Source organism: Balaenoptera acutorostrata, chromosome 2 (genome assembly GCF_949987535.1).
Source record: "Balaenoptera acutorostrata chromosome 2, mBalAcu1.1, whole genome shotgun sequence".
Lineage (NCBI taxonomy): Eukaryota > Metazoa > Chordata > Mammalia > Artiodactyla > Balaenopteridae > Balaenoptera > Balaenoptera acutorostrata.
In genome coordinates, this window is record NC_080065.1 from 131195723 (window position 1) to 131210881 (window position 15159).

General features: G+C 38.2%; 1 protein-coding gene and 1 long non-coding RNA gene across 2 annotated transcripts in view; one reads left to right on the forward strand and one right to left on the reverse strand.

Moving 5' to 3' along the window:
* The window catches only part of LARS1 (leucyl-tRNA synthetase 1), a 93093-nt gene extending 83875 nt beyond the window's left edge, over window positions 1-9218 (reverse strand). The window contains exons 1-4 of the mRNA XM_007194172.3: window positions 9066-9218; window positions 2777-2895; window positions 487-574; window positions 4-84 (exon numbers count right to left, since the gene is read on the reverse strand). Of these exons, the coding sequence (XP_007194234.2) occupies window positions 4-84; window positions 487-574; window positions 2777-2895; window positions 9066-9071 (294 nt within the window). The 5' untranslated portion in view covers window positions 9072-9218. The remainder of the gene's footprint in view (window positions 1-3; window positions 85-486; window positions 575-2776; window positions 2896-9065) is intronic.
* A 260-nt stretch (window positions 9219-9478) lies between these two features.
* LOC130707301 (uncharacterized) lies at window positions 9479-12941 on the forward strand. The gene is made up of 2 exons (XR_009007194.1): window positions 9479-9984; window positions 12244-12941. It is a non-coding gene; the product is annotated as an uncharacterized LOC130707301 (long non-coding RNA).
* Window positions 12942-15159: the final 2218 nt, after the last annotated feature.

A 15159-nucleotide genomic window follows, 5' to 3' on the forward strand; every position in this document is an offset into this window, starting at 1 on the left:
TACCTTAACAGGCATTCCAGTACAGTGTAAACCAAAGGGAAACAGACAAGTTTTTCCTTTCAATCTCTGGTACCCTACTGCAAACTACAGAAAAAAAATTAAATTTAAACTACAAATTTAAATGCTAGACGAATACAAAATTCTGACTTTTCACGAAGATCATCAGTTTTGTTTTCCTCTTCACATCTTTCTTTAGAATACCAGTTAGATTTTATAGTCACTCCAAAGTTATCCTTTTTTTTCTGTCTTTTCACCAACCTATAAATTACTTATGAACATGTATACATACCTAGACCCCTGCACACACACACATACAGCATGTGAAAATAGAAAAATTAAATTACTTAAACATAAAAACCATGCTTAAAATTAAGGAATTCTAAGTTCCCTTAACAGGAAATAAATTCTATAGATGCCATTTTCTTTGAAACAGTATTTATTAAAGACCCTCCCATCCCATTATATTAAACATAGAGGAAGCTTTACCTCACATTTGGATAAAGAAAATGTATGTCCCAAGTGAAGGCGCCCATTCATATATGGATATGGGAAGGTTACAAAGTACTTGTCCTTGCTGCAAAACAATCATGTAAAAAAGAAAGTACAAAAAAGAAAATGTTAAATTCCTTTTACAATTAAGGGTGGGGTCATGGGGACAGTTACTATAAATAACTTGTTTAAATTTTAGTTACTAAACAGACATTGAAAATTAAATTTATAAATCCAGAAATTATAAGCTCTCTAAAATTGAAAATTGTTTTTGATTTAGAAAAACTAAGATATTATAGGTGGCTATTAAAGAACTAAATATCCTTGTAGCAAATATTGGAGGTTTAACTTAAGCTAAAATACTGAGTTAAAAATGATACACTGAAAAAAAAAAATTAATAGGGAGACTGGATTAATTTACTGTTTTACTGATTAAATGAGATATGCTTTCATTAGATATATATAAAGCAATTCAAAGTCCCTCAGGTAGAATAAAACATCTTCAAAATTACATGATATGTGATAAATTCCCTTAAAAAGCACCTTTTTAAAGCTGCTTAACGTATTATGTTATACTCCTTTTTTCTATGAATCAAGTGTATCTAACAGACATACGTAAGTTATAAAGCACACGTGTGCTTCATAAATGACCACCTGTAAACACACCATCCAACTTATGAACTCACTGAAGCTACCTGTGTGCTACTCCCCACCCTCCCACCAGAGAGAACCATTATCTTGAAATTTACTTTGGTCATTCTTTTGTTTTTGAATAGTTTGCACATATGTCTATGCCTTTAAATGATACATCATTTAGTTTCACTCACTTGTGAGCTTTTTTCATTTAATGTTATGTTTCTAAGTTTCTTCAGTTCATTTTCTTTCACTGAGCAAAAGCACTTTCTAATTCACTTTTGATTACTTTAAATTACCTTAGATTTGACCAAAGTTCTAGAACCAAATAGAAACTTCAAATTATAGTTTAAAGTATAACACCAGAGACTGTGTATTAGAGCAAATTCTTTTCCTCTCTTTAAAAAAAAAAAAAAAAAAAAAAAAATTCCATTAGAGTGTAGCTTAGTAGCAAGGATAGACTTTGGAATCAGAAAGTCCTGATAAGAAGTCCAAGCCCTGTCAATTCCTAGCTATGCAATCTTAAGCTGGTTACTTAACCTCTCTGTGTCTCAGTACACTCATCAATAAAACAAAAATTAAAATACTGGTAACCTTAAAGCGTTACTAAGAACATTAAATGAGAATATGCATGTTAAAAAATGGCATATTTCCGGGACTTCCCCTGGTGGCACAGCAGTTAAGAATCCACCTGCCAATGCAGGGGACATGGGTTTGATCCCTGGCCCGGGAAGATCTCACATGCCGTGGAGCAACTAAGCCTGTGCGCCACAACTACTGAGCCTGAGCTCTAGAGCCCACGCGCAGCAACTACTGAGCCCGCATGCTGCAACTACTGAAGCCCGCGCTCCGCAGCAAGAGAAGCCACCGCAATGAGAAGCCCACACACCGCAACGAAGAGTAGCCCCCGCTTTCCACAACTAGAGAAAGCCTGCGTGCAGCAACGAAGACCCAACGCAGCCAATAAATAAATAAATAAATAAGTAATAATAAATTTTTTTAAAAATGGCATATTTCCTACTGCCTTGGCATATTGAATAATACCTGTTCAGTATTAGCTACTATTATTGCTATTGTTGTCAGTGCATTTCCTCAACTCTAAGAAGCACATTTTTCTACATTCCAACATATCTGAAATTGCAACGCATCTTATAAGTGATACACATATTTACTGTGGTACTGTGTTGCAGCAGTTACTTTGTTTTTCCCCAGTAGCATATCATTATCTATGGTCTGTCTTCTAATAAACAATTCTTAACAACAAGGCAATACAGATTTATAAAATGAGATCTTTAAATACAGAAATCCTTCAAAATTTATATTCTGTGCCTTTGGAGATAATTATCACTATAATATGAATCTCCATAACAGAATGACTTGCTATTATCAGTCAGCAAAGATAAAACTTCAAAACATTTTCGTTTGTCTAACTATGAAAAATATTAGTTTTTAAAAAAACCTTTACGTAGGAAAAAATCCTTTAAGATTCCATAGGAAAGAGAATGCTAATTTGAAATAGAGAAAGTGGAAGTTACCTCCTTCAGCCTGTTTCAGACATTGTAAATACAATCTGCCTTATTCCTTCCACAGAGCAGTTTCTGCAGCCAATGGTTCTGGAAACACAAGGTGTAGAATTTCACAAACTATTACTCACCTAGTCTGTTTCTCTAAATTAGATGCATTGACCTCAAACACTTTCTTGGCATCCCATTTTTGTTGAACTTCCTTCTCAATCTTCTTCAAGAAGTCCACTTTGGTTGTTCTTTTTCTTTCCTATTGGACACAAAAGAGATAGAATAATACACTCTATATTTCAGCAGACTTGCTTTAAAAAAAGGAAAAAAAAAAATCTGACTTCACACAGAACTGAGCTGTTTACTGACAGATTAATTTTTCCATGGTTATCCTGAAATTTAAATGAGTAAGACTAAAAATTAGGGTTATCATGACCTGATAGGATTATCCACTTGGGATGTCAAAGGGATGACTAAAGAATTACTTAAATACATAAAAAAGCTGTGAAATACTTGTTTTTAATTAGATACTACAATATAACACCGTTGTCAAATGTTCCTATTTAGTTAAAATAGATGAATACTTAGAAAAGCATAGGATGGTGCAGTGCCTGCTTGCCCAGCTGCAATTATGCCCACCAAAGGAGGATGGTGAGGCCTAATGGGTGGAGGCTGAGAGAGGATTAGTCATCTGCGTGTTCTTTTTTTCAAGGAAGCTGATGAAGAACTTCTCTCCAAAATGGTTAACAGGTTATTAATATGAAATTAAAATGAAACAGAATGGCAAACATGCCTCCAGCATATTGGATCTACCTGGCAACATTCCCATCATCCCTTATGCTACCCTTGGATGAAAATAAAAGGAAAAAACATGCATGATCACTCTAACTCTGAAAAAGAAGGATTAGAACTTCCCTCTCAGTTTGTGACTCTGTGAAAAAGAATTAGCTACTAAAAGCACGTGTGCTACAGCCAAGGTGGAACATGGGACTTATGTAACTGGCAACTGTGAAAGCTGGATATCAATGGACCATACACAATCTAATTCTGTTTTGAAAACTTAAGATTAGCTTCTAGAATTTTATTTTCTTGTACAAAATTATCTGAGCCGAAATTAGATTTTCTTCCCCTTCTTACATGCTAACATTTCCAGATTCTGCAGCATTTTCAAATGAGAAAATACCCTGGTTCTACTTATACTGAATACCTTTACAACCTACTGGGCAAGTGACCTTGCCAAGTCATGTTGTGTCTCCCTCTGTCCTTCCACCCAACAATTTAAAACATGCTTTCTACTCATATCACAGATATACTGGATTTTTAGACAGCTATTTTTAAAAATGGTTACACAAATTTGAAGTACTATGCAAATGGGACTTCTGTGCAATTAAAAAAAAAACCCTAAACTTACCACTATTTCTTCAATAACTATCTTAAATATATCTTGCGTATTATGTAATAAAAATAAGAGTACTAAAATTAGGTAAGATTCAGTACAAATCTACCACAGAGTTGTCAACTCTGTTTTACTATTTTCAGTTTTTTGGGTTTTTTTTTCTTTCTGTCTTTTTTTTTTTTTCGTTTTTCTTTTTCTTTTTCTTTTTTTTTTTTTTTGGCCATGCCATACGGCTTGTGGGATCTTAGTTCCCCGACCAGGGATTGAAATCCAGGCTTCCCCACTGAAATTGCAGAGTCCTAACCACTGGACCGCCAGGGAATTCCCTCAGTTTTCTTTATTTTAAATCAAAGGATTTGATTAGTAAATCAAGTTTACTATTCCTTTTTATTTTTTTAAGCAAGTTTAAGATAGAAGAGGACAAGCAACAGAAAGATGAAATGTCAGCTTACAAGGGGAGGTGCAATGATGGATTAAAAGAACCCTGCCACAAAGGCAGAGAGGAAATAAGAAAGAATTCCACGTTTGAAAAGTCATGGACATAAGTTTCTCTAGCACCAAAGGAAAATAAAAATGACAAGTAAATTTTTTATTTCTATAAATCCTGACCAGATCGTAATTGCTGTGAGTAGAACTTATATCAAAACACAAATCTGATCAAGTCAATTCCTCTTCAGAGGTTCTCTACTGCTCTCTGGATAAAGACCATACTCTTAAACCTGGCACTCGAGGCCCTTCTTATCTCATCTTTGCCAGGCCCCTCCCTCTTCCCTCTCACCACCACTCCAGGCCTATTAAGCCACCTGCACTTTCCCAAGTGTGCCAAGCTCCCTCTCTCCCCTCTGGGCCTTTGTTCAAGCTATTCTCTCCGCCCTCATACCCCACCAATCTCTTTGCCTGGCTACCTCATCCTTCAGGTCTCAGCTAATCACCTGCCTTGATTCCACAAGAGAGTATCAGGTACCATTCTTAATATGCTCCTACCTACCAGTATTACCTCTATGATAGCACTAATCACGCAGTATCAGTATCAGTCTATCTTCCCCATAGGACTGTAAGTTTGTTCACAGTGGGGACTGTGTCTCATTTCTCATTATATCCTCAATGTCTAAGCTCATAGCAGTTCTCAAATATTTGTTGAACATTCAAAGATTTAAAAAGAGAAATGAGTAATACACTGCCAGCTTTTGCATACCATGGCCATAACAAAATAACCTAAGACTAAGAGCTGAGTTGCATATTTGAGTCAAGCTGCTAAGCAATTTGGACTCTTTCCCAAGAATTTCCATAAAACTAAATGTGGCTGCATAAGGAATTTCCTTTTCCAAGAAAGAATAGGCCCTCCATCTATTCACTCTTTTCCATTCCTGCTACCAACCAACTTCATTTAGACCCTCAGCTCCTTGGCCCCCTCTTACTGCAAAATCCTCTTTTTAACAAATAACCTGTAAGTTATAAGTAAGTCTCTCTATTCCTATACATGCTGACCCCTGTTTTCAATTCTAACATGCAAGAACTACCATTTGAAAAAAAGCTATGGCAGAGATGACAGTTTCCCTATGCGATATCCATTCCCTTCCTTTCTTCCTCAGCAACAGACGCCCAACCTTACTTAGGGTAGTGCAGCAAAGGCAGTTAGGCATACTCTTCCACGGTTCCAGGAGAATTCACAGATTGGAGCTATGGGACTGGGTTCTGGCAAAGGAGTTTTGAGCAGAAGAAAGTAAGTCACTTCCACCTGGCCCTTAAAACAGCCTGTACAACTCCTAATAGCCAACTTAATCTGTAGGTGGAAGAGGCACACTGCCTAGGGCCCACAATACTTCTACGGGCTCATCAAAATATTTCACTATCTTTTAAAATCAGAAGAAAAAATTAAACTTTTGGATAGAAGAAAAATCTTTAATATATAATATTAATATATCTGTCTTTATACAACACAGTTGTCAAATATAATTTCTAATATTTTTTTTTTACAGAGTAAGCAGCCCACAAAGGCAAAAGTATCTAAGGCCTCATGAAGCCTTGTTGTGCCTCCTATCCTAGGGTCATGGGTCATATGCAATCCCACTGTATCATTAGTAAATTCCTCTTTCCTTTAACCAACTTGGGTTGGCTTCCACTGCATGCAACCAAATAATCCCTGATATTTACCTAACTGGGTTGTAAACTCCTGGCAGACAGCAACTTTTAGAACATTTATAGTCACCTCAGCACCACATCCAATGCTAATAGACACAGAAGTTACATGACAAATATTTTTTGCTTAAAAATGACATCAACCACCCATGAAAGCAACAGTCTTCACAAATTACTTAGAACTATGTGTTTCTTTTCACTGTATTGAGCATGCTAAATGCACAAAAGCTCTTCTTTGAGGTCTCTGCTTCTCAGAAAAACTTGTTCCTCAAAACTCGAAGGTCAATTGTAATGAAATCTTATATTGGCCCCAGCACCAACTTGTTGTATAACTTTGAGCAAGTCACTTGATCAATCTGAGTCTCAATTTCTTCACTGGTTACTCAACTAAACAATTGGTTTATTGTTTTGTCTCATTTTGTTTCGTTTTGTTTTGTTTTGGCCGTGAAAGCACAGAGTGCTAACCACTGGACGGCCAGGAAATTCCCAATAATTGACTATTTTAATTAGTTAAAAGGTTATTTAACAAGAGCAAAGTTCCTAAACTTCGGCCCTATTGACATTTGGGGCCAAATAATTCTTTGTTTTCAGGGGCTGTCATGGGCACTGCAAGATGTTTAGGAACATCCCCGGCTTCTACCCACTAGCTGCCAGTAGCATACCCCCAGTTGTGATAATCCAGAGTCTCCAGACCACATGTTCTCTGGGGGACAAAATCGCCCCCAGTAAAGAACCACTGAACTAGATAATAAACTTTTACATATATTCATAGTATTCTGCAGTTCTGAAAACTTTTATGCACATTAACTTATTTGATCTTAACAACAACTCTAAGAGGTGGGCAACAATCGCCCTAAGAAGTGGGCAGACCAGCGATTACCATTTCAAAAATGATGAATCTGAAGCTCAGAGATCATCATGCCAGCAAATGGTCAGGTTGAACAAAAACCCTCATCTTCTGACTTCTATTTCTGCTTTCTCTTAGTACTCTGGCCATATCCTAGCACCACTGGCTGTAGAACTTAGACAAGATCCTTAACCTCTTTAAGCCTCCATTTCTCTATCTATAAAATGAGGATAATAATTATATCTACCTTGTACTATTATGATGAGGATTAAGAGATAATATGCACGAAGGACTTAGCATAGTGCCAGACCCATGGTAGATGCTCAATAATGCTAACCATTATCACAGAGGGACAACTAGACATCATGTGCTTTTTATCAGATGTCAAAATGGCATTATGGTTATGTTTTAAGAGAATATCTCATTATATTTTAAAAACTTACTGAAATATGTACGAATGAAATGATACAGCGCCTTGAATTTGTTTAAAATGAATCCTGAGAGGTGGAGGAGGTTCTGGGGAAGGTATGACTGAAACGAGGTTGGCCCTGAACTGCCAATTATTGAAGTTGGGCGATGGGTACATGGAAGTACATAACACTATTATCTCTACTTTGTTCACTGTTTAAATTTTCCAAATGAAAAATTTTAAAACAATAAAAAATTTAAAGTTGACTATTATCTTTATTACAACAAATCCCCAGGTCTAAGTCTGACATGTAACTAAAAGGTATTAAAACTGTCAAAACCTCTATAAAATAAATATTCCTATGATACGAAGGAAATTACATTGCTTGCTCTTTAAAAATTCAATTATAATATAAAAACTAATTTTATATCCATGCTACTCCATGTTTATTATCTTATACTCTTTACTATTGGTAAGGTTTCTTCCAGAGTTAGAAAACTTTCATTACAGGAGGGTGCTTGCAAAAGAAATTTCCCCATAGTTTACAATTGCAAATAGTACAATAATTAAGAGACTAAGCTCCAGAATGGGACCAAATGAATTAAAATTCTACTTCTTAGTAGGTCTGATCTCACCCCCTCTATTCTATACAGGAACATCACTTTTCTCTATCAATTTTCCCTTTCTACTGGACAATTTCCATAAGCATACAACCACTATATAATTTCTCCCGTCCTTCAAAAAAAACCAAAAACCAAAACCAAACAAACAAAACAACCCTCTTTTAACCTTCATCTATTACCCCATTCCTCTGCTCTCCTTTATAGAATTCCTCAAAAGAGTTGTCCATACTCATTATCTCCAGTCTCTCTCTTCCCATTCATTCTTGAACACTTTTCAATCAGGACCTACGAGGCTTTATATGACCTACATCCACCCACCAATCAACCACCACCACCACTACCCCCCCCCCACACACACACACACATCATCATCATCATCATCATCACCTCCCCCTGGATGACAGTCCTTTGCACATACAACCGTCCTTGTTTTTCACGCCACTCACACTGTTGGCTCTGCCCGGAAATCTTTTCCTCCGTATAGCTGCATGGCTTGCTCCCTTACCTTCTGCCACAATGCCACCTCAGCAAAGCCTTTCTTGATCCCCCCCTTCCTGATCTATTTTTTTTGTTTATAGCACCTACCGGCACCTGACATATTTTACCACATACTTTAGAATGTAGCGCACACACACGTAAACACCATGAATGCAGAAATGTTTGTCTCCTTTACAGAGGCGCTCAAAAATTTTTTGTTGAAAGAAGAAATCAATGTCACATACTCCTCTTTCTCCAAATCAGTTTTTACAAACTTTGGTGAAATAACACACGTGACATGAAGTCGTCTACAAAGTTAAAGATATCAGGGCCTCGCTCATCAGCTAGCAAAAAAAGGCACATCCTCACAACAGCCAAGCCTTAAACGTGGAAGGCAAGGCCTCCCCTTTCTTTAGAAAAGGATTTTTTCCCTTCAGGACAGTGGCTACCACGTGGGGCCCCCAGACTCTGGCGAAAGCAGGTAACCAGCCGGGTTCCAAGGCCTGGCCTAGCGGACCCTCTTCCCGCCAAAACTCACCGCCATGGCGCCGCCCGTCCGACTGTGTAAACCCACGACGGTGACTTCGGTGATTCCCCCCTCAAAGGAGTGGTTACAACCTTTCCCCTCCCTCTCTGGGAAGGCAGGCCTACCACGACACTAAAGCACACACTTCGCACCTGATGCGGCAATCACGGGCTCACTAACTAAGTACTTCCGGGGGCATCTCGTAGCCTGCTGGGAATCGTAGTTCCCAGACCCCTAGACCCCACGTCCTTCAGGCATCTATTGACTACATTTCCCAGAGGACAACAGGCTACGGAAGTGTACCCGATAAGCCACTCAGATGGGCACCGGTAGTGACGTCATGAGCATGTTGAACTACAAAGCCCATGATGCAGTTCGGGGTCGCAGACTGTCGCGAGCGCGCCCTGACTGATGTGAGGATAGCCCGCGTTCAACCTTTTCACCGTATGGAGTTGGGTCGGGTGTCTTGTCAGGATGCCGGGATGCAAAGTGTATTCGTCTTCAGTGACTGAGGTGCTAATTATGAGTTGCCGTTGTGCACAGATATTTATCACTGTCGGTGGCATTCAAAAGTCCAGAATTTAGACATTTTATAACCATTTATTAACAATCTCCATTTTTTTAAAGGAGAGGCTGGAAGCCTTCTACCGGGTCCCAGTGCCAAGCTCAGACTGTTTCATCCGTGTCACCAACCAAGACTGAGCTGTCTGAAGTACTAGTCACTAGCCACATTGTGGCTATTTAAATTAATTAAAATTAAGTAAAGTTTAAAATTTATTTCTTCAATCGCACTAGCCACTTTTCATGTGCTGGAAAGTCCATGTGCCTCGTTGTTACCATATCTGGACAGTACGGATACAGAACATTTCCATCATCAAAGAAAGATCTATTGAAAATTGCTGATCCAAGACTTTTACTTTCTGGTGGTCAGGTTAGTTACTCTCACATGCATTCCTTTATTAATTCAATAAATAATCATTAAGGATCTACAAAGCACTTGGAGGGGTGGAGGTGTGCCCTGCCCAGAAGTGTGTCCTCCTAATGGAATAGAGGGGAAAAAATTTTTAATAAAAATTTTAACAAAAATTTTTTGAATTATATATGTGTAATATATATTGTATTTACACTTTTCAACAATTAGTTTTGAAATATAAATTTAATGATGGGCTAACACAATGTCTGGCACATGGTATGGGCTCAATAAAAATTTGTTGGATGAAAGGAAGTTAAGAATGAACCTTAGGTTATAGAGAACCTACCAGTGGCTCTCCTGCCTCCGGGCTCTTACGCATGCAAATACTCCGCATCACTTTCCACACTCTCTACCTTTAGCTACTAACCATTTAGACATCACTTCCTGACAGCCCAAGTCTGGGTTGAATGTCCGTTCCTAAATATTCTCTGAAGCACCCCCTTCCTGCCCTCCCTTGGGAAAGTTATCTCACTGAATTTTAATTGCCTGTTGATTTATCACTAGAGTTAAGCTCTATGATAGCAGAGGCTGCCTAGCACAGTGTCTGGCACATAGTAGGTGCCTTATAAGTATTTATTGAATGAATGAAAGAATCCTCATCATCCACAGCGCTTATAACTATGGTTAGGCTTTCCTGTTCCAATTCTGCCCTAACCAGTACTATTTGTCATCTTTGACTCATCAGCTTCCAATCCACATTGGTAATTGAAATTATTCATACAATCAATATTTATTAAATACCCCCTATGAACATGACATAGAGGTAGGGTATAGTAGGGAACAAGACAGACACCGCCCCTGCCCTCATGGAACTTACAGTCTAAAGTGCATGAGCCATTAAAGAAGAAAATAAACAAGTGATTGATGACAAATTATGAAAATTATGAAAAACCTACCTCCATGCCTCCAACTGCATTCTTTTTAATTTTCCTATTTAAGTGACAAATATTTTTTTCAAGGGTTACTTGGTTTTCATTCATTCGACAAAAATTTAATTCACTTATACTGTATACAAGGCACTATCCTAGATACTGGAAATACAACTCTTGAACAAGACAAGTGCAGTCACCTCCTTCTAGTGGAAGAGGCAAACACTGAAGCAATGGGAGCGATGGGAGGCCATGGAAGGGTTTTAAGTAAGGAAGGGACATGGTCCCACTTGTGTTTCATAGAGATCTTTCTGAAGAAGGGTTGAAAGGGAGCAAAACTGGAAGCAAAAGGCTGTTGCAGTTGTCCAGGTGAGAGGTGACAGTAGTTTAGACTTTAGTGGTGACAGTAAAGGTGGAGAAAGGTAAACAGAGTCAAGAGGTATTTAGAAAATGAAACTTATTACAGCTTAGTAATATGGCTTTTTAATTGGGAATTATCGATTCTTTGCTATGCCATGTGGATTACCCCCTCTGGATAAATGAAATTAGAAAGGTAGCATAGTGGATATTAGCTCAGGCTCTGAATCAGACCAAGTTCATCATTTACTAGCTGAGTGACCTCAGGCAGTTCAATTAACCACTCTGTAAAATAAAGGTAATAATAGTAAGTACCTCATAGAGGATTAAAGAAATAATATGTATTTAGATATAAACCCTGTATATATATGCCCAGCATATAGTAAGCACTTTAAAATGTCAGATATTTTTATTACTATTTTAGGAAAATTGGTCTATAAACACTAATCTGAATCTGATTAAAATAGAAAAAGCTTACCTGCACCGCATAATAATCTCTTTCGTAGCCTAACTGAGCTAGTTATCACCATATAATTGTGTGGTATGCCTTCACCAACTATCAGACCATATTGTGCTCATTCTTTAAAATGCCACAACAGAACTCACTTCCACCTTATTTTATTTTGTTTTTCTTCCAAACCCACCCCACCGGTCACTCTACTCAATTCAATTGAACCAGCATTTCTAAATTCAGATGCGTAAAGCTATAACTAGCTTTGGCTTGTCTCTGAGTCTCTTTATATTTGTTTTTCATGCATATTTACCTAACCTCCCAACCTTTATATGACACAGTTCAAGGAAGGAATTGGGGGCATTTATTTTCATACTTCTGTTCCACAAACATGGCACTCAATAAATATATTTGTCACTTCCCTACCCTATTAGACACCTTTTTTTTTTAAGTGGTTTTTTTCCCCAACATTAGTGTTCTACCTTAACTTTTATGTTTCCTGAATGGTGAACAGTTTTGTTTTGTTTTTTTATGATCTAGGCAATGAATATAAAGAGAAGGAGATCCTTCTAGGCTTTATGGACTTCAGCTGATCCCGGGGTTGCTCTATGTGCAGCCTCCGACAGTTACTGGGCAGCAGAGGAAGCATGTGTGCAGTGGTTGGGCTCACCGGCCTTGGACTCAGATGCCGGGGTCTGACTGGAAGCTCTGTCCTGTGCTAGCTCTGCTCCTTCAACCTTGGGACTCTGGGTCCTCACATGTAAAATGTGTGTGATGATAGTACCTACTTCCTAGGCCTGCTGTGAAAATACAATGAGCTATATACCAAGGAAGGTGATTAGCCCAATGTGTGGTTCATGGGCTAAGTGCTCAAGAAAGATTAATCTAAAGAGAAAGAAAGAGAAGTGGTGAATACTGGAAGCCAGTTTGATCAGCGTTGTGGTCTGGTCTGAATGTTTGTGTCCTCACAAAATTCATATGTTGAAATCCTAATGCCCAATGTGATGGCATTAAGATTTGCGAGGAGCTTAGGTCAGGAGGATGAAGCCCTTTTGAATGGGATTAATGTTCTTGTATAGGAGGACCCACAAGCTCCCCAACCCCTTGCACTTTGTGAGGATACAAAGAGGAGTGTTTGACCTGCAACGGGGCCCTCACCCGGCCATGCTTGGCACCCTGATCCTCAGACTTTTAGCCTCCAGAACTGTGAGAAATAAATTTCTACTGTTTATAAGCCACCCAATCTGTGGTATTTTGTTATAGCAGCCCGAACAGACTAAGACAGTCATTTAATTAATGGGAATTCTAAATCTGATTGACATGAGCTAGGAACAAGTAGCCATATTAACTAGGAAGACTTTTATATTTAGACAAATGTAACCAAATTAGAGAAGTTGCACTTCTCCAGTACCAAATTTTTGAGAAACCCCTGTTGCCTAGATTTCTCCTAAAGTGGTGATACTTGTAATTCTTGGGAATTAGAAATCACCACTAATACCATGCCACTCCAGACTCAGGATCCATATGCTTCAGCCTGCTCTTGTCAACATTGCACAGAGCACTGCCAGCTGTGTCATAGGGTCATATGGGAAATGTGACACCTGAGTTCCTAAATAACCTACCTATCTAAATTGTTACCAGCATTTCCATCACCACTGCGAAGTAGTCCAGGGGCTTCTTAAGAAACAGAAGGAGGCAAGGAGAGGATGGACAGATGGATGGAAAAGAAGAAAAGGAGGAGAAAAAAAGAAATAGGTAAAGACAACCAATCACATATCATTGAGTTTCCAATTTCAGTGGCTATATTTTTAAAATATCTTTTGTGCATTTACAACATTTAGAATTCCTATATTTATAATAACAATGAAATCAGACTGGTCTAAACTATATAAGAGCACAATCATGGTCCTACTTTTTTTTTCTTATTCATTGGTCAGGCTCCCATTATCTTTGTAGCCAGAAGTCAGTATCTTCCTCTAGATGCCATTTTATATAAAGTCCGAGAATGTGGGCTCCATTACCAGATTGACTGACTTTGAATCATGAACACCATCCCACCCTGTTCCAAACTTGCTGTGTGACCTTGAACAAATCACTTGATCTGCCTAGGCCTGTAACATGGTGATAATAATAGTAGTTATCTAGCAATATTGTTTTGATGATTATATTAGTTATTCATTTATATTTATTGCACATCTATTATATACCAGGTTTTGTTTTCAGCTCTAAGAATATAATGTGAACAAGTAAGACAAAATCCTTGACCTCATGAAAATTCTAGTTAGGATGGGGTAGAGAAAACAAATACATGAAAAAGTTTCAGACCATGAAAAATGCTTTCATAGGGACTGAGGTCCCTATGAAGATAAAACAGGATTATGTGATAGAGAATAACTAGAGGAGGGAAATGGGGTGTTAATTTAGATGGGATGGTCAGAGAAGGCCTTCCTAGGGAGGTGATATTTGAGCTGACAAGAAAATTCAACCATAAGAAGATGTATGGAAAAGAGTTCCAGGCAAAAGGACCAGCAAGTGCAAAGGTCCTGAGGTGAGAAGGAGTTTGAAATGTTTGAGAAACCTAAGATGCTTTGTCCTCATAACTCTCTTCTCAAGTATCCAGCACCCCTTCCTCACATTCAGCTGATGATTGCTTCTTAATTCACTGAAAACATAGCAGTCTGTAAATAACTTCCATGAGTTCCTTTTTCTACATCCATCGTACCTCCATCCCTTAACATGTGCTCTATTTTCATTTATCATGAATAATCAGGGCTCCTATTAGGACCTACATTCCATCTGTGCACTAAATCCCATTGTCTTTTCCTACTAAGAGATTTTACCTTCCACATCATCAAATTTCATTTCTCTACTAGATCATACCAATCTACATTCATACATATCTTCTAACCTAATGCAAGCAAGCAGACAAACAAGCAAAACAAAAACAGAATGAAATGCAAACAAATCCTCCCTATCCCACCACACCTTTTGGTACCTTCATTGTTCTACTCCCCTTTACAGTAAAACTCTTCAAGAGAACTGTCATACTATCTCTGATTCCTCTCTTCTCTTTCTCTCCTGAACTCTTCCCAATCATGTGTTCACCTCCTCCATTTCGTGGAATTGTCCAGGTCATCAATGAACTTCATGCTGCCAAATCCAGTGGTCAATTCCATGTCCTCATCTTACTTGATGCAAGAACTACATTTGACACAGTTGAAAACTCCATCTTTCCCGAGACACATTTCATCTTTCTCTGTTCTCCTCCTGCCTCATTGGCCAAGTCTTCTCAGTTTACTCTACTGGATATTACTCCCTTTCCTTCTAAATAGGAGAATGCCCTAATGGCCTTTCTATCTAGATATACTCACTTCCTAGGTGATCTTATTTAGGCCCATGGTTTCAACACACTTTACATGCTGATGAATCCCCAGTTTTTAACACAAGGCCCAATCT